This window comes from Bubalus kerabau, chromosome 21 (genome assembly GCF_029407905.1).
Source record: "Bubalus kerabau isolate K-KA32 ecotype Philippines breed swamp buffalo chromosome 21, PCC_UOA_SB_1v2, whole genome shotgun sequence".
Lineage (NCBI taxonomy): Eukaryota > Metazoa > Chordata > Mammalia > Artiodactyla > Bovidae > Bubalus > Bubalus kerabau.
In genome coordinates this window covers 38411720-38431906 of record NC_073644.1, presented here as the reverse complement: position 1 = coordinate 38431906, position 20187 = coordinate 38411720, and the positions used below count along the sequence as shown (strand labels likewise).

Genomic DNA, 20187 nt, shown 5'->3' with positions numbered 1-20187 from the left:
GAAGGATAAATTATGGTCCCTAAGAAGATGTCTTTTCAAGGTCCTCAAGGTGTACCATCACTCAAGGTCTGTTTTGCCTCCTTGCTCAGTGACTAAGTCTCCAGGAATTCACTCTCTGTATTAGATCATTTGTTCTCATATGCTCTTCATTGCCTTTGAAACACCTCCAATTCTAGCAATGCTTTACATGAGCCAAGTGGTTTGAAACAGCAGCCTAGGCCTGAGGTATTTGGAAGACCACCCTCCCAATCCCCTTGGGTCCTTGGTAGAGCAGGGCCCACACACTAGACAAGGTCCAGGCTCAGAAGGGGAGCTAAGAGGGGGATTTAACAGGGAGGCCTAGCGACTTTGCATAGTATGGTAATAGAAATATGCATTCCTAGTCACATGGCCGCGCACTGGCCTCTTCTGCAGTTGGAGGCAAGGCATACACCTGCTGTGTCTGTTGTCTGATGCTCCCCTGTGCATGTGCCATGAAGCGCACTGGGCGGAGATGATGCGGGTGGGGTGGAGGGGGGAATGGGGGGGGCATTCCTGGGCACTAGAGTTCTACCATGGTAATCAGTTCCTCCCAGTTCAGGGAAGCCCTCAAGGGCTTCTTAGCTGGGACTTAGGAAGTCAACAAAAGGATTGTCGAGAATGACTGATCCCATGCCCTGGAATGCAAAGCCTGCACAGTTGGTGGTACTTAATTATATACAATAAACTAGGAAGGACATACAGTGGGTTTTGATATCAGGTTCCAGTTGCTCCTCACTAAGGACCTGGTAGAAACCCTTCATCAGTGTGGCTAAGGAAATAGTCCCAGTCTTGTCTGACTCCGGCTGTATGTCCACACCACCTCCCCGCACCTTTCCTCTCGCTGGGTGTCTGCTCCTCCTGTCTCGGCTGCAAGCATCTGCAGACCCCCTTACTGATCACTGTGGAGGGGGAAAGGTGACTGTCAGAAGCATGCAGAGAAATTTCATATTTTTCATCAAGATGGGAAGTTAGGAGGAAACCGATGAAAAGTGCCCTGGCTACGGATTCTGTCTTTGTGCCCATCCACCACCACCGCCAACAGGTTTTGTCCTCGTCACAGGGGAGACATGGTCTGGGCTCCTCTCTGACTTGAATGAACTATTTAGAGGTAAACTGAGGCATATGAAGAATGTTAAGAGTTTATTTGAACAAAAACCCATTCTACTCTGGGGGCACCAAACCAGAAGTGGTTGAGAGCATTCTGTCTGGCAGGAGTTGTGGCAGGACTTACAAGAAGAAGGTGCAGATGCAAAGACAGAAAGTTATTGATCTGCCCTAGCTTAAAAAGCCTGAAAAGTGAATGTGTTCAGTCACTAAGTCGTGTCTGACTCTTTGTGACCCTATGGACAGCAGCCCGCCAGGCTCCCCTGTCCATGGGATTCTCGAGGCAAGAATACTGGAGTGGGTTGCCATTCCCTTCTCCAGGGGATCTTCCCAACCCAAATCAAACCCAGGTTTCCCACACTGCAGGCAGATTCTTTGCCACTGAGTCACCTGGGAAGGTGTGCAGGTATAATACCTTAATATGGAAGCAGGTTGGCCATTTGGTAAATAAGAATCCCCGCATTTTGACAGTGGATCTTAGTATTGGCACTCATTTCTTTGCCTGCCATGCTGGTTTAATTTTGCCCTAGGTGTCATATAATAATTTACATGACTATTGTGTAGATACTCCTTTCATGTTCTAGTTTGCTTGTCCTTCACTCTCTAGAAACCACTTTTTATCATCAGAAATTATCTGTATCACCTCTGTGCTCCAGTGAACAAATCATAGACACTTCACCTCAGGGTTTCCCAGCTTGTTGGGACAAGAATGACTTGATGGTAGGAACCTTACTTACAGTCTATTTTGTTAAAGCCTGTCGTTGCTTACTTTCATTTCCCTGTGGCCACAGCTCTCCCTGTTCTGTTCTTTCTTTTTTTGTTGCTGTTTAGTCGCTAAGTCATGTCCGACTCTTTGCGACCCCATGGGCTGTAGCACACCAGGCTTCCCTGTCCTTCACTATCTCCTGGAGCTTGTTCAAACTCTTGTCCATTGAGTTGGTGATGCCATCCAACCATCTCATCCTCTGTCACCCCCTTTTCCTCCTACCCTGTTTTTCCCAGCATCAGAATCTTTTCCAATAAGTCAGTTCTTCACATCAGGTAGCCAAAGTATTTGAGCTTCAGCTTCAGCATCAGTCCTTCCAGTGAATTTTCAGGGTCGATTTCCTTTAGGATTGACTGATTTGATCTCTTTACTGTCCAAGGGACTCTCAAGTCTTCTCCAGCACCGCAGTTTGAAAGCATCAGTTCTTTGGTGCTAAGCCTTCTTTATGGTCCGACACTCACATCTGTACATGATTACTGGAAAGACCATAGCTTTGACTATACTGCCTCAGACAACCTATTCTGTCTAGATAATCACAAGCCTTTGCTCTTTTCTTAAAAAAAGATCTTGTCTCCATCCCCTACTCTGTGATTCTTCCCATCCTTCCCTGGGCCTATACAGCAGAAGCCATTAAAAGAAGGGGCCTTCTCAGAGCCCCAGGGTCCACTTGGAGCCCCTGACGTTTCCAACTCCATTTGGATAAACATTTCTCTTCAGTGCTTTGTGCCCCTGAGTGGGATGTGTGTCTGGGAAGTAAGCAGGAGTAGAAACAGACAGATCTTCCCGCCAAGCTCAAAGTTCGGAAGATTAACTCCTATGTTACAGTCCTATGGATAAAAATTAATAAAAATGCAATCATACAGTCAGTTGGGTACACTGTCTACCCTAATAAATTAGTACATCTAATTTTATAAGCACTGTCATAACCATGGCTGTGAGTGGGATTTTCCGTTTTACTGTAGTATATGTTCCTCTTCCTTACTAGGTGTTGTTTATTAGGTGGTGTTTCCCCTAAGTGCTGTATAAAGGGACAGATTGTTTCAGGGCAACCAGTTGGTTGTATTTACAGGTGGCTGGTTGTCTTGACTAGTTCTGCAGCTGTAACACAACTGCTTTCCAGCAGGAAGGAGCATCGCAAAGGAGCTGGAGCTGTGCAGTCCAGACTTCATCTGATTCCACATTTAGCAATGGATATTTTGTAAATCATTGAATCCTTCTTTTTCAGTTCCTCTCCAAGGCCACGCATAACATGAAGTCAATGAAATAGTGCTCTCTTTGTGCTCATGAGATGATACTGCTGGCCTGTCATCAGTAGGACCTGAGGTTCAAGTGGCTTTTCCAACAGTAAGGTTGGGAACCTTGGCTCCCTCAAGAAGGAAGAGCAATGCTCAGGCCTCATTCTAGAAGGTGGCTGGGTGCATCCTTGGTCTGCCAGTAAAGCCCGTCCCTGCATCACATGGTGGAGTAGTGAAAGTAAAAGTCTATCAGTCATGTCCAACTCTTTATGACCCCATGGACTGCAGCCCACCAGGTTCCTCTGTCCGTGGAATTCTCCAGACAAGAATACTGCCTTGGTAGCCATTCCCTTCTCCAGGGGATCTTCCTGACCCAGGGATTGAACCTGAGTCTGTTACATTACAGGCAGATTCTTTACCAACTGAGCCACCAGGGAAGCCCATATCACATTGTATAGTGGCCACTAAAGACAACAACATCTTAACCAACAGGGACTGCTTTACAGTAAGAGATTTTATTTTATTTTATTTTTTTATCTCCTAAAGATAGAAACTTTTTAAAGTGTTTATTTTTAAAAACTGTTTGTTTTTTAAAATAGAATTCAAGCAAGATTTACAAATTGTTATTTGGTTGATACATTTCTTAAACCTCTTTTGATCGGGACACATCTTCTTATTTATTTATTTATTTAATATAAATTTACTTATTTTAATTGGAGGCTAATTACTTTACAATATTGTATTGGTTTTGCTATACAATGACATGAATCCACCACGGGTGTACATGTGTTCCCCATCCTGAATCCCCCTCCCACCTCCCTCCCCATCCCATCCCTCTGGGTCATTCCAGTGCACCAGCCCTGAGGATCCTGTATCATGCATTGAACCTGGACTGGTGATTCATTTCACATATGATAATATACATGTTTCAATGCCATTCTCCCAAATCATCCCACCCTTGCCCTCTCCCACAGAGTCCAAAAGACTGTTCTATACATCTGTGTCTTTTGCTGTCTCGCATACAGGGTTATTGTTACCATCTTTCTAAATTCCATATATATGCGTTAGGATACTGTATTGGTGTTTTTCTTTCTGACTTACTTCACTCTGTATAATAGGCTCCAGTTTCATCCACCTCCTTAGAACTGATTGAAATGTATTCTTTTTAATGGCTGAGTAATACTCCATTGTGTATATGTACCACAGCTTTCTTATCCATTCATCTGCTGATGGACATCTAGGTTGCTTCCATGTCCTGGCTATTATAAACAGTGCTGCGATGAACATTGGGGTACACGTGTCTCTTTCAATTCTTGTTTCCTCGGGGTGTATGCCCAGAAGTGGGTTTGCTGGGTCCTATGGCAGTTCTATTTCCAGTTTTTTAAGGACTCTCCACACTGTTCTCCATAGTGGCTGTACTAGTTTGCATTCCCACCAACAGTGGAAGAGGGTTCCCTTTTCTCCACACCCTCGCCAGCACTTATTGCTTGTAGACTTTTGGATAGCAGCCATTCTGACTGGCATGAGATGGTACCTCATTGTGGTTTTGATTTGCATTTCTCTGATAATGAGTGATGTTGAGCATCTTTACGTGTTTGTTAGCCATCTGTATGTCTTCTTTGGAGAAATGTCTGTTTAGTTCTTTTGGCTCATTTTTTGATTGGGTCATTTATTTTTCTGCAATTGAGCTGCAGGAGTTGCTTGTATATTTTTAGATTAATTCTTTGTCAGTTGCTTCATTTGCTATTATTTTCTCCCATTCTGAAGGCTGTCTTTTCACCTTGCTTATAGATTCCTTTGTTGTGCAGAAGCTTTTAATTAGGCCCCATTTGTTTATTTTTGCTTTTATTTCCAATATTCTGGGAGGTGGATCATAGAGGATCCTGCTGTGATTTATGTCAGAGAGTGTTTTGCCTATGTCTTCCTCTAGGAGTTTTATAGTTTCTGGTCTTAGTTTAGATCTTTAATCCATTTTGAGTTTATTTTTGTGTATGGTGTTAGAAAGTGTCCTAGTTTCATTCTTTTACAAGTGGTTGACCAGTTTTCCCAGCACCACTTGTTAAAGAGATTGTGTTTTCTCCATTGTATATTCTTGCCTCCTTTGTCAAAGATAAGGTGTCCATAGGTGCAGGGATTTTAAAGAATAATTTAAAGAATAATAAGCAATGAACCCACACTATATTCTAAACTATATACAGGTTTCTGGGAGTTTATGTAAACCGATAGGTGCTGCATAGTAGAAATAAAATATATGAATGACTCCCTGGTGGGTGATCCTGCTATTAATTCTAAATTCCACCTTCGCTGGAGTACTGGGGAAAATCCTGAGCTGGGTGCAGATTGGACATTGTTGTGAGAAACTTGTCCAAAGCCTCTTCTTCTTTCAGTCTGTTAAACCAATTTACAACCCTAATTAGGAGTGTTGGGCCATTTGGGCAATAAAATTAATTTCTTTGAGCATGAAATACAATTAAATGATTTTATCCTAAGCACTACATACTGTCTCTCAGTTGTGTCCGACTCTTTATGACCCCATGGACTACAGCCCACCAGGCTCTTCTGTCCATGGAATTCTGCAGGCAAGAATACTGGAGTGGGTTGCCTTTTCCTCCTCCAGGGGATCTTCCTGACCCAGGGATTGAACCCGTGTCTCCAGCACTGGCAGGCAGTTTCTTTATTACTGAACCATCTTTAAAATGTGAGGAGATATAAGCAGCTGGAGTAAGCTGGCTCCAGCTCAGCCCTGAGAAATGATGGGAAATCATGAATTTGATTTTCGCTTTGGAAATGCTTTTTAAAAAGCATCTCTACTGTCTGAAGAAAGTCACTGTGTGTGTTGTCTACTCAGTCACCCTGTTGTGTCCCACTCTTTGCAACTCCATGGACTGTAGCCCCCAGGCTCCTCTGTCCATGAGTGTATATGTGTGTATACATATACATACATGTACTTATCCATCTTTTCATCTAGTTGTTTCAGCTTTAAACAGATTTCTAAATTTAACACTCATTTATGAACTGTTTACAAAGGCATGGCAATGTTAATAAGCATGTACTTTCCCACTTTACATTTACTTGTAATTGGTTGCATGCCTTGTGACTTTCTAGTGTAGTGATTTTCCACTTTTATTTTCCAGTTTCTTTCCTTTGACTTCTACACCCAGGGCTGAATGCCCCATACAAAGATTTCTTCCTTTGTATGTCCTTTGTCCATTTTTAATCACAAATGTGAATACCAAGCTGGTGAACAGATGCTCTTCACCAAATCTGGGGACCACACCCCCCTCACAACTCATCCTGTGGTCTGTACAATAGATCCTTCTCATTTTCCTCATTACTTATTTTTTACCAGCTTTCCCCTGCCGCCCTGCATCTGGGTCATTTCAAATCGATCAACTTCTCTTCAAGCTTCTGAACAGAGATTGCCTTCCTCAAGGAACAGATAATTCCTTTAAAACGCCGACAGTAAAAATCTGTCTCTCTGTCTTGGCTCAGTTCAGTTCAGTCGCTCAGTCGTGTCCGACTCTTTGTGACCCCATGAATCGCAGCACGCCAGGCCTCCCTGTCCATCACCAACTCCCGGAGTTCACCCAAACTCATGTGCATCGAGTCGGTGATGCCATCCAGCCATCTCATCTTCTGTCATCCCCTTCTCCTGCCCCCAATCCCTCCCAGCATCAGGGTCTTTTCCAATGAGTTAACTCTTTGTCTTGGCTCACTTTTCCCTTAATTCAAGTGTCCTCAGCTCTTGTCTTCACTTGAAGAAATTAGAAAACATATTCACACAGAAATGAAGAGTGTGTGTTGGGCTGATTGGTATTTTCACTGACACTGAGGTCCTTTTTTTTTCTTTTCATCAAAGCAGTAGTTTTGTTGGTTTGAAAAAAAAAATCAAGTAGGTCTGTGAGAGAAGCATGGGTTGTCTTTTTTATTTTTTTCCAGCACCTGCTCTGAAGCATAATTTCCACATGCCCCAACACTGCTTCAGTGATAAACAACAAACACACTATCATTAACTGAGACTTGCCCGCTCAGCTGCCCCCAAATGACACTGTAAAAGCAAGCATGCTCAAGGCAAGTGTTGGGCTGTGAGTTTGCTTTCTCACCTGTGTTCTGTCGGGTTTAGTTCTGTGAGAGCTGAGGGATGCCAGACACAGCCTTGCAAACCAGAAGGGTCTATAGATCTGCATTTCTTTGGTTAGTAAATCCCACTGCACTGCCCTCCCCTCCAGTGGTGAAAAGAAAATACTTGCTCTGGAGCCGGGGTTCCTGCTTGTTTGGTTGCAAGGTGTCCTGTGTGTCTGTGTTTTGACCCTTAACTGAATGCCTCTCCCAGGATGACTACACCCTGGCCTCTGGGACACCGAGCTCGGCGTATCCCTTGTCACACAGGAAGCTGGCCACAAAGTGGGGGAGAAGGTTGTGAAAGCCTAATACGTGGCGCTATTGCCAGTCCTGTGACTGGGGCCGGCTGAGGGGTGACAGCACGTGTGTCCACGGTGGGCTCTATGCTCCAGGCTCATGTATGTGAACCTGCAGGGCGTATAGTGGGTAGAGGAGGTGTTTGGTTTGTTCAGAGAAAGGCAAAAGCAGCCCTCCAGAACAATTGCATTCCCTTGCCAGGGTGGTGGGCTTCCCTGGTGGTTCAGACCACCAGAATTTGCCTGCAGGGTGAGAGACCCGGGCTCTATCCCAGGGTTGGGAAGATCCCCTGGAGGAGGACATGGCAATCCACTCCAGTATTCTTGCCTGGAAAATTCCATGGTCAGAGGAGCGTGGCGGGCTACAGTCCATGGAGTCACAAAGAGCCGGATACGACTCAGCAACTAACACGCATACACACCAGGGTGGTAGCCAAGATGATGGCATTTGAATTATTTGAAAACCACACAAATGAACCTAATAAATTTATATCATGTGACTTTCAGAAGAACCGAGGGGGTTCAGGGCTTGGGGGAGGCTCATTAGGAGAGGATTCATCCAGGAGGAAACTTGTGACAAAGGTTTTTTTTTTTAGAAGACATTTGGTAAGAGAAGAGTGTTGCAGGGAGATGGAGGGCCAATCTTGGGATGTGGAAAGGAAGCAGGCAGACCCTGAGGGCGCACTGTGAGCACCCAGCCCAGACACCCCGTGCTCCTTCCAGCTTGGGCTCATATCTTCCTCCCCGAAGCCTTCTCTGACCACCTGCTTCCACTGCCATCCACCTGCTCGCCACATGCCCTCTGTCCATTTCTTGCTTTCCCTGGAGAAGGAAATGGCAGCCCACTCCAGTATTCTTGCCTGGGAAATCCCATGGACAGAGGAGCCTGGTGGGCTATGGTCCATGGAATCACAAAAGAGTCAGACACGACTTAGCAACTAAACAACAACAGCAGTTAAAATAGCCTCCCACTCTCGTGTAAGTTCTATGAGGACAGAGATTGCCATCTGTTTTGTTCACCATGATACCCAGTGCATGGTACAGACTACATGCTACATCCTTGTTTCTTGAATAAATAGGATATAGTAAGAAAGAAGTATGGTGGGCTGTGTTTTGGGATTTAAAGAACTTAGGCAGAGAATTCAGAGACCTGAGTCTTGAAGCCAGGGCCAGCCTGGGAGGGCAGTCAAGTTCACTGGGCTACAGTTCCCTCACTAGTAAGATGGACACTGGATGAGTTGACCACTGCCCTCCTCTGGACTATGAGCTTCTAAGGACCTGTATGGTCAGAGGATGCTCACAGTGAGCATCTTGGCTACTCCAAACCACCTGGAGCTGTTAGTGTGGCAGTGGATTTCTGAGCCACGGGGTCAAGCTGGTATTTGTAAAAAGAATTGGAGTTTTCTAAAGTTCTCCAAGTAGGTTTTTTCAAAAAGGGGGGTTAAGAGGCTAGATGTTAAATTTTTAATCATTGTATTTATTTTATTTCTTGACTGTGCAGGGTCTTCATGCTGTACAGGCTTTTCTCTAGTTGTAACAAGTGGTGGCCAGTCTTCATTGTGGGGCGCGGGCTTCAGCAGTTGCGGCTCCCAGGCTCCAGAGCGCATGCTCAGTGGTTGTGGCACACGAGCTTAGTTGCTCCACAGCATGTGGCACCTTCCTGGACCAGGTATTGAACCTGTGTCTCCTGCATTGGCAGGCAGATTCTTTACCACGGAGCCACCAGGGAAACCTGCTTGATACATTAACTTTTTATTACCACTTAATAAAGGCTTATTTTACTTTCTTCCTTTCCACTAACTTATCTCACCCAACTCCTGCAGCCTTGAACCACCAGCAACTATTTGGGTCCATAGATGGATTAGCCATTGACTTTTAAAGCTTCTATTTCAGTGAACTAGAACTTTAGAAGAAAACTCAACAGGGGCAACCAACTTGTTTTGGTTTCAAGCTCAAGGCTCTGCATGCCTCATAGTTTACCTTGAAATTACTGAGTATAAATCTACCTTCTCAGGGACTTCCCTGGTGATCCAGTGGCTAAGACTTGTGCTCTCAATGTAGGGGACCCAGGTTCAATCCCTGGTCGGGGAACTAGATTCCACATGCCACAGCTAAGAGTTGACTAAACATCCGGCATGCTGTAACTAAAGATCCCATGTGCTGCAACTAAGGCCCAGCACATGCAAATAAATAAATAAAAATATTTTTTAAAAAATAAAATTATCTTCTCTTCCAAAAATTTCACCACCACTGGGGGACGATTCCTCCGAGGGGCCAACAGACCTTACCAGCCAAACCTCTAAGCCAGTCCTGATCCCTCCAAGAGATAATGAGGATTTATTTAGAGTGGAATAAACTTGCTGCTCAAGTATGTCACCATAGAATAGGAAGAGAAATTATAGCCTGTAGAAACCTCAGGCCTGTAATGGTTAACTTGCTGGAGACTAGGTTTTCCTGCTCGTTTCTGTTGTTGTTGTTCAGTGGCTCAGTCATGTCCAACTCTTTGTGACCCCATGAACTGCAGCATGCCAGGCTTCTCTGTCCTTCACTATCTCCCAGAGTTTGCTCAGGCTCATGTCCATTGAGTCGGTGATGCCATCCAACCATCTCATTCCCTGTTTCTTCATTTCTGAGAAGGGATCATCTCTCAGCATTTGAAAGGATGTTTCTATAGCCCTGGGTTTCAACAGAACACTCCACAAGTGTAACCTGTTTGCCTCCTCTGATTTATCTCTTTAGGCATACTTCACTTGGCTTTGTTTTGCTTTCACCTCTGAAGGTCAGCAACCTTGGAGGAGCAACCTGTGATCATTTGGGTTTAGCTCCCAGCTCAGCCACTTACTGGCTTAGGTACTCAACCTCGCTGACCCCCACTTTCCTAAAAATCTATAAATTGGGATCAGAAGTCCTGCTTGGCAAGGTTATTAAAGGACGTGGCTTCCCTGGTGGCTCAGTGGTAAAAGAATCTGCCTCCCAATGCAGGAACCAAGGGTTCGATCCAGGGATCAAGAAGATCCCTTGGAGGAGGAAATGGCAACCCACTCCAGTATTCTTGCCTGGAGAATCCCATGGACAGAGGAGCCTGGCAGGCTACAGTCCATGCAGGTCACAGAGTCGGACACGATTCAACAACAAAGTAGCTGGGCAGGGGTACGTGGCACACATCGGGTCCTCTAGACTGGCCACCATCCTTAGCAATTCCTCTTCACGTTTGCTGCAAGAGCAAACTCTCATCCACTAAGCAAATATCTCATGGCTTTCCTCCAAATACCTGTGCAGTCCAAGTGTCCAGCTCAATTATACGGCAGAGTCTAATGGCCCAAGCTGGAGCTGAATTTTCATGCGTCCTTTTAATTAAAACATTGAATGCCTGATCACAGAAGGACATTGTTTGGTGATGTTGATAATGAAGTAGTCAGGGCTGCTGAAGTGTATCATTAGGAGGGTTGACAATAAACTCCATGCCCATAGAATGAAATGAATAGGAAGAGGGCCAGGAGGAAGCGGCCAGTGAGAGAGGCAGATGCAAGAGACGTGATGGATGAACTGCCCCCCGGGGCGAGGATTCCTCTCCTCAGAACTGAAGGCATTTGTTTACAATTCATATAATAAAGGATTTCTTATTATAAAACTACAAGGAGAAAGTAATGGCATTCTTTTGAGACAGTATACATCCTGGCAGACATTGTATGTTCTGAGTGGCATCATTATCTGGCTTTTGGCCTTAACAATTCTTTTTTTAGCAGACAACGTATACATTATAAATTTTAAACAAATAATGCATGTATACTTTTTACATTAAAACCAAAACAGAACTGGCTTCCCTTTTTATACATATACGTGTGCTTAGTCGCTTCAGTCACATCTGACTCTTTGCAACCCCATGAACCATAGCCCACCAGGCTCCTCTGTCCATGGGATTTCCAACCAAGAATACTGAAGTGGTTAACCTCTTCCTTCTCCAGGGATCTTCCCAACTCAGGGTTTGAACCAGCGTCTCTTGTGCCTCCTGCATTGCAGGGGGATTCTTTACTGTTGAATCAATGGGGAAGCCCCATGCATATACATGAAAAAAATTAATGAAAGGAACTATACATTTAGCAAATGTGCAGAATATTAATATAAGCTCAGGAGGAATGCTAAAGATTTCAAATTCATAAAACTCATGTAAATTATTTTTCTGATTTGAATACATCTTTATGAATATAGAGATGTGGTGAGGCTTTATTTATTTTGCACAGAAAGTGATTTTGTTTTTAATTCTTGTCCTCCTGTTATCATGATTCCCTGCATTGTTTAAGAAACTTGGCATAGTAAGGTGTCCATGTGTTTGCTCAGTCATGTCTACTCTTTGAGACCCCATGCACTGTAGCCCGCCAGACTCCTCTGTCCATGGAATTTTCCAGGCAAGAATATTGGAGGGGGTTGCCATTCCCTTCTCTAGGAGATCTTCCCTGCCCAGTATGGAATCCAGGTCTGCATTGCAGGAGGATTCTTTACCATCTGAGCAACCAGGGAAGCCCCTACTAAGGTTTCCAGGGATTTGTATTTTGGAAACTAAATGCTCATTATTAATTAAAAAAAAAAAAGCTAGCTAAACCCATGTCCCAGCATTTAGTAAATAGTCTTTATAATAAGGAAAAACTAATTGTTCATGGGATAAAATGTTTTATGTATTTAACTTCTATTCTAGTGATATTGCACAACATCCAAGTAACTAGGATGTTAACTCTTACTGTTTTGTTGCTTTTCAGGGCATTTTAATCATAGGGATGAATTTGAAATCATCAGTTTTACTGTTAGGGCCAAATCATTCTCATGGGCTTATGGGAATATATGCCACCAGGAAGTAGATTAATAGCTATAAAAAAACCACATGAAAAGGTTACTACAAAACTCAGATTAAAAAAAAAAACTCAGATCAAAACCTGTGGTTTTCTGAATTTGCCGCCTACCAGCTTTCTGAAGCTTCTCTGTGGTAACATGATCTTTATGGCAACACCACTGAGCTCTGGACACTTATGGTAATTAAGACAGCTGGGAAGTGCCCTGCACTCGCCCACAGCACCAGCCTTCACATAGGGAGGAAGGCCACTTGCTGATCAGTATGCATCCGTGTTAACAGAGAGCACTCCTTTGGTAATGGTCGAAAAATATGATAATGAAAGAGACTCTTGTTTTCCAAAAAGATAAGAAAAACAGACTGGATTGGGGCTGGGACCACAGAACTTGGTAGGGCTCTTTGTGGAGAACCACAGCAGAAAGGAATTCTCTTTGCTGGTCAATTTTTCTGGCCTTCTGCACCATCATTCCCGCAGCGTTTCAATGTATTCTCTCCAACCGGCTAAGTACCCCCTGATCGGCGGCCCCATCAAACCCCATCTTCTCCCTTTAAACAAATGTGTTGTTGGAAATAAGGGTGAATCAGGGAACTTGGAGTTTGTGGGCTGGGGACCAAGTTGTCAGCCTATTCTGAACTTCCACGGAATAGTCAAGGAGTTAGCCAGAGGGATTCTGACTTCCTTTGGCTCCCCCAGTGTTTTTTGTATAATACAGCCTTGGACACTGGAAGATGCATTCAGAACAGGAGCCTAGAATCTAGTTCAGTGGGGCTAGAGCAAGGCGGGTAGCCTGAGGGAGGGCATGGATCCTGCAGACACGTTCTGTCTGTGGGCTGCTGAATTGCAGATGTGCTATTTGGGCCAGGCTCTGTAATAAACTGGCTCTCTCGGTGGTGAGGGGCACAGAAGTTTCACTTCCTGAGCTAGAATCTCTTCTCTGCAGCCTCGCCTCGATCCATTCCCTGCCCTTCCTACCCGCCCCTTGGGGTGGGAATCAAGTCTCCCATCCCTGGAAAGTAATGCTAAGAAAACAAACACTACAAAGGCTGGTAACAGGGGGATATCTCTCTTGAATGTTTTCTGTGACCATCTAGGTCCAAGGAGGAGGGGGTCCCCCAGCTCCATGAGCCAGCAGGGTCTCTTTGTAGTAGGCATCCGTATGTTTGGCCAGATGTCCTCCCAGCGGAGGGCAGAAAGGGAAAGATAAAACAGAATTTTTATGAAAAATAAGTCTCGGGAGGGAGAAAAAACAAGACAGAGAAAGTGTGTCAAATGGGACGGGAGGTGCCATCTGATATTGATTAAACGCTGATAGAGTCAGCAAGGAGAAATGCACGCCACAAGGAAGTGACCCTGCTCTTCGGCATGTGGGCCCGTGACACTGTCTGGGAGCAGAGCTGTCAGACCAAGATGTCCAGGGACAAACCCAGCGCCGGCTGGCATGGCAATCAGGGCAGGGAAGGACTCCTGCACCAGGAATCAGGATGCATTCTTTCTGATTCTGCTGTACCTGGCCTCACTCTCCCCATCAGTAACAGGACGATGCTTGACCAGGCGACCTCTAGGCAACCCTCTAGCCCCAGATTCTGTTATCTGCTGTCATCTCCCCTCTGACCAAATCTTCTGAGGCTCTTCTAATGGAATGTAAGAAATAGCCCTGGAGAGATGTGAAAAGTTCACCACCCCCCGCCAGGGTCCTAAAACCCAAAAGGAATGAAACCTCACATCAGCCATGAAAGTGTCATCTAGTCTTTCCACAGCAGCCTGGGGTCTACCCTCCTGTGCTTTACAGTTGCCACCAAAGCGTGTTAACTGCTTTCTGAACATGAGATGCAGCAGGTCTGTGGGTCTGCCTGTGCTTTGTTGTTGTTCAGTCACCAAGTCATGTCTGATTCTTCACAACCCCATGGACTGCAGTACGACAGGCTTCCCTGTCCCTCACCATCTCCCAGAGTTTGCCAAAGTTCATGTCCATTGAATCAGTGTTGCCATCCAACCATCTCATCCTCTGCTACCCCCTTCTCCTTCTGCCTTCGATCTTTCCCAACATCAGGGTCTTTTCCAATAAGTCAGCTCTCTGCATCAGGTAGCTAAAGTATTAGAGCATCAACTTCAGCATCAGTCCTTCTGATGAATATTCAGGGTTGATTTCCTTCTACCTGTTCTTCTCCCCTCCCAATTCCAAGAATATCTTCACTCTGCATGCGTGCTGTCACTTCAGTTGTGTCCAACTCTTTGGGACCCTATGGACTGTAGCCTGCCATGCTCCGCTGTCCCTGGGATTCTCCAGGCAAGAATAATGGAGTGGGTTGCCATGCCCTTCTCTAGGGGAGCTTCTTGACCTAGGGATCGAACCCATGTCTCTTACATCTCCTGCATTGGTAGGCACGTTCTTTACCACGAGTGCCACCTGGGAAGCCTGGGTATAAGAGGACTTTGTTTCATTTTAAACTCTCAAGATTACAGAGAGTTTAAGAGCAGATGACGTGTTTGTGTGTGTGTTCATCCTTTAGTTAAGAGTGAACCGTTGAAAGTTTTCTATTTTTTTTTTTCTTTCTGGCACCTTCATGAGGTCAGCAGTGTTTTGTTACAGGGTGAGGCTGGATTCCAGTGGGAATGGAAGAGGAATCTTCCACTGAAATGAGAAGATCTCACACTAGGACTGGGACCGTGGAAATGGATAGGAAAATTTGACCAGACAGGCAGTGGCACCGTGACGTAGGGGAGATATCATGGTGTTTGGAGTCAGACAGACCCCGGTTTAAATCCTAGCTATGATGTTTGTGGGATGTCATTTTCAGCTCTTGCTCCCTGCTTGAAAGGTGATTATGTGAAGTCCCTAGATCAGAGTCTGGCACCGTGAAGGCAGTAAAGTCAAAGTGTTAGTTGCTCAGTTGCGTCTAACTCTTTGCGATCCCATGAACTGTAGCCCATCAGGCTCTTCTGTCCATGGGATTCTCCAGGCAAGAATACTGGAACAGGTTGCCAGTAAGTGGACATCAATAAACTGTAGATGAGATGATCATGACAAAAATATCTATAGGAAGATTAAAAATATCTGATGGTTGATTGAATTAGAGAATAATTATAAGAGAAGACTTCAAGATGTCTGAGTTTGAGTACCTGAAGTATTGGGATGGTGGTAGTATTTAGGGATGGAAATAAGTAAGTTGGGTGGAAGTTGGAGACCTGGCTTGGCAGGACTGGTACCGATGTCAGTTTTGGACACAAGAGGTGGCACTGAAACATGCAGGTGGCGATGGAAGGAGGAGGATGGAAAGGAAGGAGAAAAAGAAGCGAGAAAAACACGATACTAAGAAGCTGGTTAGCTCTAGGTCTGTTTGATCAATGAGTCTCATTTTACAGATTCACCTTCAAGGGACTGGTTAACCAAAGGTTGATCCAGCACAATCATCTCCTAAAACAAACCTTAGCGCCTCAAAATGTGTTCCTCCAGTGAAGTATCTCCTAGACCTAGTTAGAAATGCAGTCTTAGCTCCTACCTCAGACCTACTGAATCAGATCTGCATTTCAACATGATTTGTGAGCACTTTTTGAGAAGCACTGTTCTAATGCACAGCAGCCAGACCTGCAGCATCACAGCCCCTGGGAAGTTGTTGGAAATTCAGATTCTCAGGCGCCTTCTCAGACTTCCTGAATTAGAAAGGCTGTGTTTTAACGAGCCCTTCAAGTGAATCCAGTGGGATGGGATGGTGGTAGTATTGAGGGATGGAAATAAGAAAGTTGAAGAATCACTGCTCTAAGCCATGAATCACTGCTCTAAGCCATGGAAGAGCGAGCTTGAACCCCCCACCCCTTGGGTGTATAACTCAGAGCACTGGAGGGATTGGTTAAACCCTGGAAGTTAAATTTGAGGCATTGTTCTATGCTGTTTCTCTCATCATTTTGCATTAAACACAGCTGAAGGACTCTTTTCACTGAAGAAGGGCACTAGGCGTAAAATTACAAACCAAAGGGGAGGAACTTCGGCTGTGGCTTAATCTTCACAATTTATCCATCAAAAGTTATTGAGCACAATTCTAGGAGATCAGTCCTTTATGTGCTGTTGCTCCTGGGGGACGCTATTAGTGAGATGCACGTAGGAAAACCAGTCAGGGCAAGGACGACTCTCCCGACATGCCTTACAATGTGATTTTCGCATTAAAGTGTCCAGAGCCTTTGTCTTCTGTGTTTCTAATAAAACTATGGCAAGTTCCCTTTTTATGGGTTAGTTTCTGGAGTCCCTTGCAGAAGTGATGGTGGTTTACCACTTAGACTAGAGTGTTTTTCAAACAGTTCAACTGTGGGCAATAAAAATTTACCTCTTCTCATCAGAAATGTCTGGTTTTTCTGGTTGTTCCCTAGTTGTTATTCATATCACTGTGATGAATAAGGGTCGGTGTCTGTTTCCTGCATATATGTAATGTACAAAAGTGGCTATATATTGAGCATTTTAATCCTAAAATTACCTATATTTTCTGCTATAGTAAGTTATTGTACATTATTAAGTTATATACTACATTATAGCCAGTGGCATGCTGGTAAACCAATTTGGGATGTGTGAAGGCATTATGAATAGTGTTTGCAAATTTCCATGGTGTAAATAGTCCCTCCAGGGTTGATTTCAAGCTGCCAACAATTTAACAACCAGCTCCCCAAATTCCTACAAATTTGACAAGTGACTCTTGAAAACAGTAGGAATTAACTCAAGCACACCACTGAAACAAACATCAAGGGAAAAGTCACTTTTTTTTTTTGGTTAGTTGTGTTTGAATTACTGTTAGTCCAACAGTGGCCGAAACAGGTAGATTTGGGTGTTTTAACTCTTTTGTCATGTAGAGATCTTATCATAATGGAATGTGATTTGGAAACTGTTCTATGAAACAAAGTTCTGTGCTGTTTTCAAGGCATTAAATATGTTTATAATAACATAATGGCAATATTTAAGTTGTGTTAAATGTGTTGCTCAAGCGGTGAGTGTGTTTGATTTTAAAATACCACTCAACCTATAGAAAGGCATATGTGAAAATTATATTCTTATAGTATTTAAACCAAAATACAAAAATTTACTTCTGAAATGGTGTTTTTGGTTACTGTTGTTAAGATTTGCCTTTTCTTACAGGTATTCAAGAAGGAACACAATGTACCAAATGTAAAAATAACTGGGCACTGAAGCTTTCTATCATACTGTTATACATTTTGTGTGCCTTGCTTACCATCACAGTAGCCATTTTGGGATACAAAGGTAAGTACTGTTTTCTTTTTCCTTCTAAAAAGCAAGTTTCCTTTCCTTCATTTACACCTGAAAACACAAGTACATTTGCAGGCATGAAGTAGTTCATTAATATAATTCAGATGCAAAACTTAAACCTCTGAAGCTCCATCTTTACATCTTGAGCTTCTTATAGCTGTGGAATCTGAAAGGATAGAAGGAGCAATTCCTCTTGAGTCATTTCAACCATAATCATGGTCCTTTTATGAGTTGTAATTTTTTTCCGTCTTTGTTGCTTTTTCCTACTTATTTCCAGATACTCCCTCTTCCTCTGCCTTTTTTCATCTTATCTTTAAGAAGCCCCACAAAAACCCTGGAGTCAGCACACAGGAAAACTCGATTGACAGAGGATAAGACCTCCAGAGACACGACTTACGTCACCGGAGGACTGGCCTTATAATTCCCTTTTTTTCTCTTCAGCGCATTTACTGTGGTCACTGTTGTTTATCTAGCTCCAGAAAAACACTGCCCCATAGCAATGAAACACAGAGATGGCAGCACCATGTCAGCTGTGCTTTACGGCTTATCAGACATTCTTTGAACATGTCTGGTTTAAGATTGGTGCAGGGTTTTTGCCTGAATCCCCCAGACTTGCAGATAAAGTGGGTTGGTTCTCCCCACCACGGGCATTCCAGACACCACAGGTGAAGGTGTCCTGATTCAGAATCACGAACTATGTAAACCCTCTTATAGAAAACAGCCATGGAAGCCTTACAGAGACACGTGAAACAGACGTGTCGTCTGGTTTCAGTGAGAGAGGCAGACATGGGGTCTGCTCATCTTCACCCTGACAGGTTAAGAGTGGAGAATTCCACACATTCCCATCTCTGTTCCCTGCCCCATCAATTTGACCTGGGGACAGAAAGATGCCAAGTGAATTCCCTCCAACTTGTAACTCCTCCCACTGTCCTCCCAGGATTTAGTGGTTTCCTGAGACAACAGTGTACGGGAATGAGAATGGTCCCTGTCCAGTTCTTGAGTCCACCATTTGAAGAGCAATTGCTACTGTTTATTAAGTGCTCGTTGACGTGCCAGGAATTACGCTAAGTCCTTGCGTGGCTGTGTAACCTGGGTATGAATTGTAACCTCTCAGTGTTACTGACTTTTTACCTGTAAAATGACAGTCATGGTGCCATTCTTCAAGGTGCTCGGGATGAGCAAAGATGATATAACTGAGCCACCTGTTCTGAGGTTGGGCCCAGTAGAGTGGCTAAATCTCTCTCTTCCTTGTTGTTGTTGTTTAGTTGCTAAGTCGTGTTGAACTCTTTGCAACCCTGTGGACTACAGCACGCCAGGCTCCCCTGTCCTTCACTATCTCCCAGAGTTTGCTCAAACTTACGTCTGTTGAGTTGATAATGCCATCTAACCATCTCATCCTCTGCCACCCTCTTCTGCTTTCGCCTTCAGTCTTTCCCAGCATCAGGGTCTTTTCCAGTGAGTTGGCTCTTCACATCAGGTGGCCAGAGTATTGGAGCTTCAGCTTCAGCATTAGTCCTTCCAGTGAATATTCATGGTTGATTTCCTTTAGGATTGACTGGTTTGATCTCCTTGCAGTCCAAAGGACTCTCTCTTCCTTGCTTCTTCATAACTGTGTTTTTACAGTTCTAGCCATGAGAATGGCAAAACATATTAAAAATAATATAGTCAAGGCTTATGGAGTCCACTTCTAAACCTATTTCCATGGAAAATTGTGTGTGTTCCCATAGGGTGTTGACTGATGAACTTGGGCAGTGGAAATATGGAAAATTACCAGGCTATTTTATCCAGTTGCAATGAGTTAATCTCACCCAGGATTAACAGAGCAAGTGTTAAGAAAGGCTATTAAATCATGGCGAAGGCAGGAGAGCGGGAGGAGGGGGAGGAAACCCAATGGGGAAAAGGAGGATGTTTTATGTCCTAGGCAACTCAGCCCGGCTACCTTCCTTTACTAGGTTATTGAGGTCATTACTCACTTCTCCACAACTTTCCCTAGTGAACTCAAATAAAGAAGAGGCTTGAAATCAAACCGTCATTTAACTGGTATCTTTAAGGCTGTGCACTATGTGATGTCACGAAAGTAAACAGAGATGAGAAAGGTTTGAAGAAATACCTCTATGTGGTATTTTGTCATTTTTACCTCTGGGGAAAAAAAGAAAAAGTCTAGAATCTTTAATTATACAGATAGATCCGAAGGAGGGGGCTTTGTTTGTTTGTTTTTAAAGTACAGATATTTCCTCTGTTTTTATGAGAGTGGAAAGGCCTCGGCTCTGGCCTGTTTGTGTGGGTCCATTTGCCTGGAACACATTTTCCCTCTTCTCTACCTTTTTCTCATGACTTTCTCTTCCTTCTTTCCCATCATGTCTCCCTCAGACACGTGTCCTGCAAACAGTCCCTGAGAGCTGAGTTGGGTGCCCACCTGCTGGTCCCCATGGCATCATTTTTCACTGTAGTCCCTGTTGCACTATACCACTATGGCCAATGGGTCTGTCCCACCACCCAAACTGTAAGCTCCAAGAAGACAAGAGGCTATCTTTTATTTATTAAATCTCCT

At 44.1% G+C, this 20187-nt stretch overlaps 1 protein-coding gene across 5 annotated transcripts in view; it reads left to right on the top strand.

Annotated features, from left to right (window-relative positions):
• The window catches only part of COLEC12 (collectin subfamily member 12), a 183087-nt gene that overhangs the window by 125830 nt on the left and 37070 nt on the right, over positions 1-20187 (top strand). For all 5 annotated transcript variants that reach the window (XM_055559430.1, XM_055559431.1, XM_055559432.1 and 2 more), the window contains one exon: positions 17508-17630. In XM_055559430.1, coding sequence (XP_055415405.1) covers positions 17508-17630 — 123 coding nt within the window. The remainder of the gene's footprint in view (positions 1-17507; positions 17631-20187) is intronic.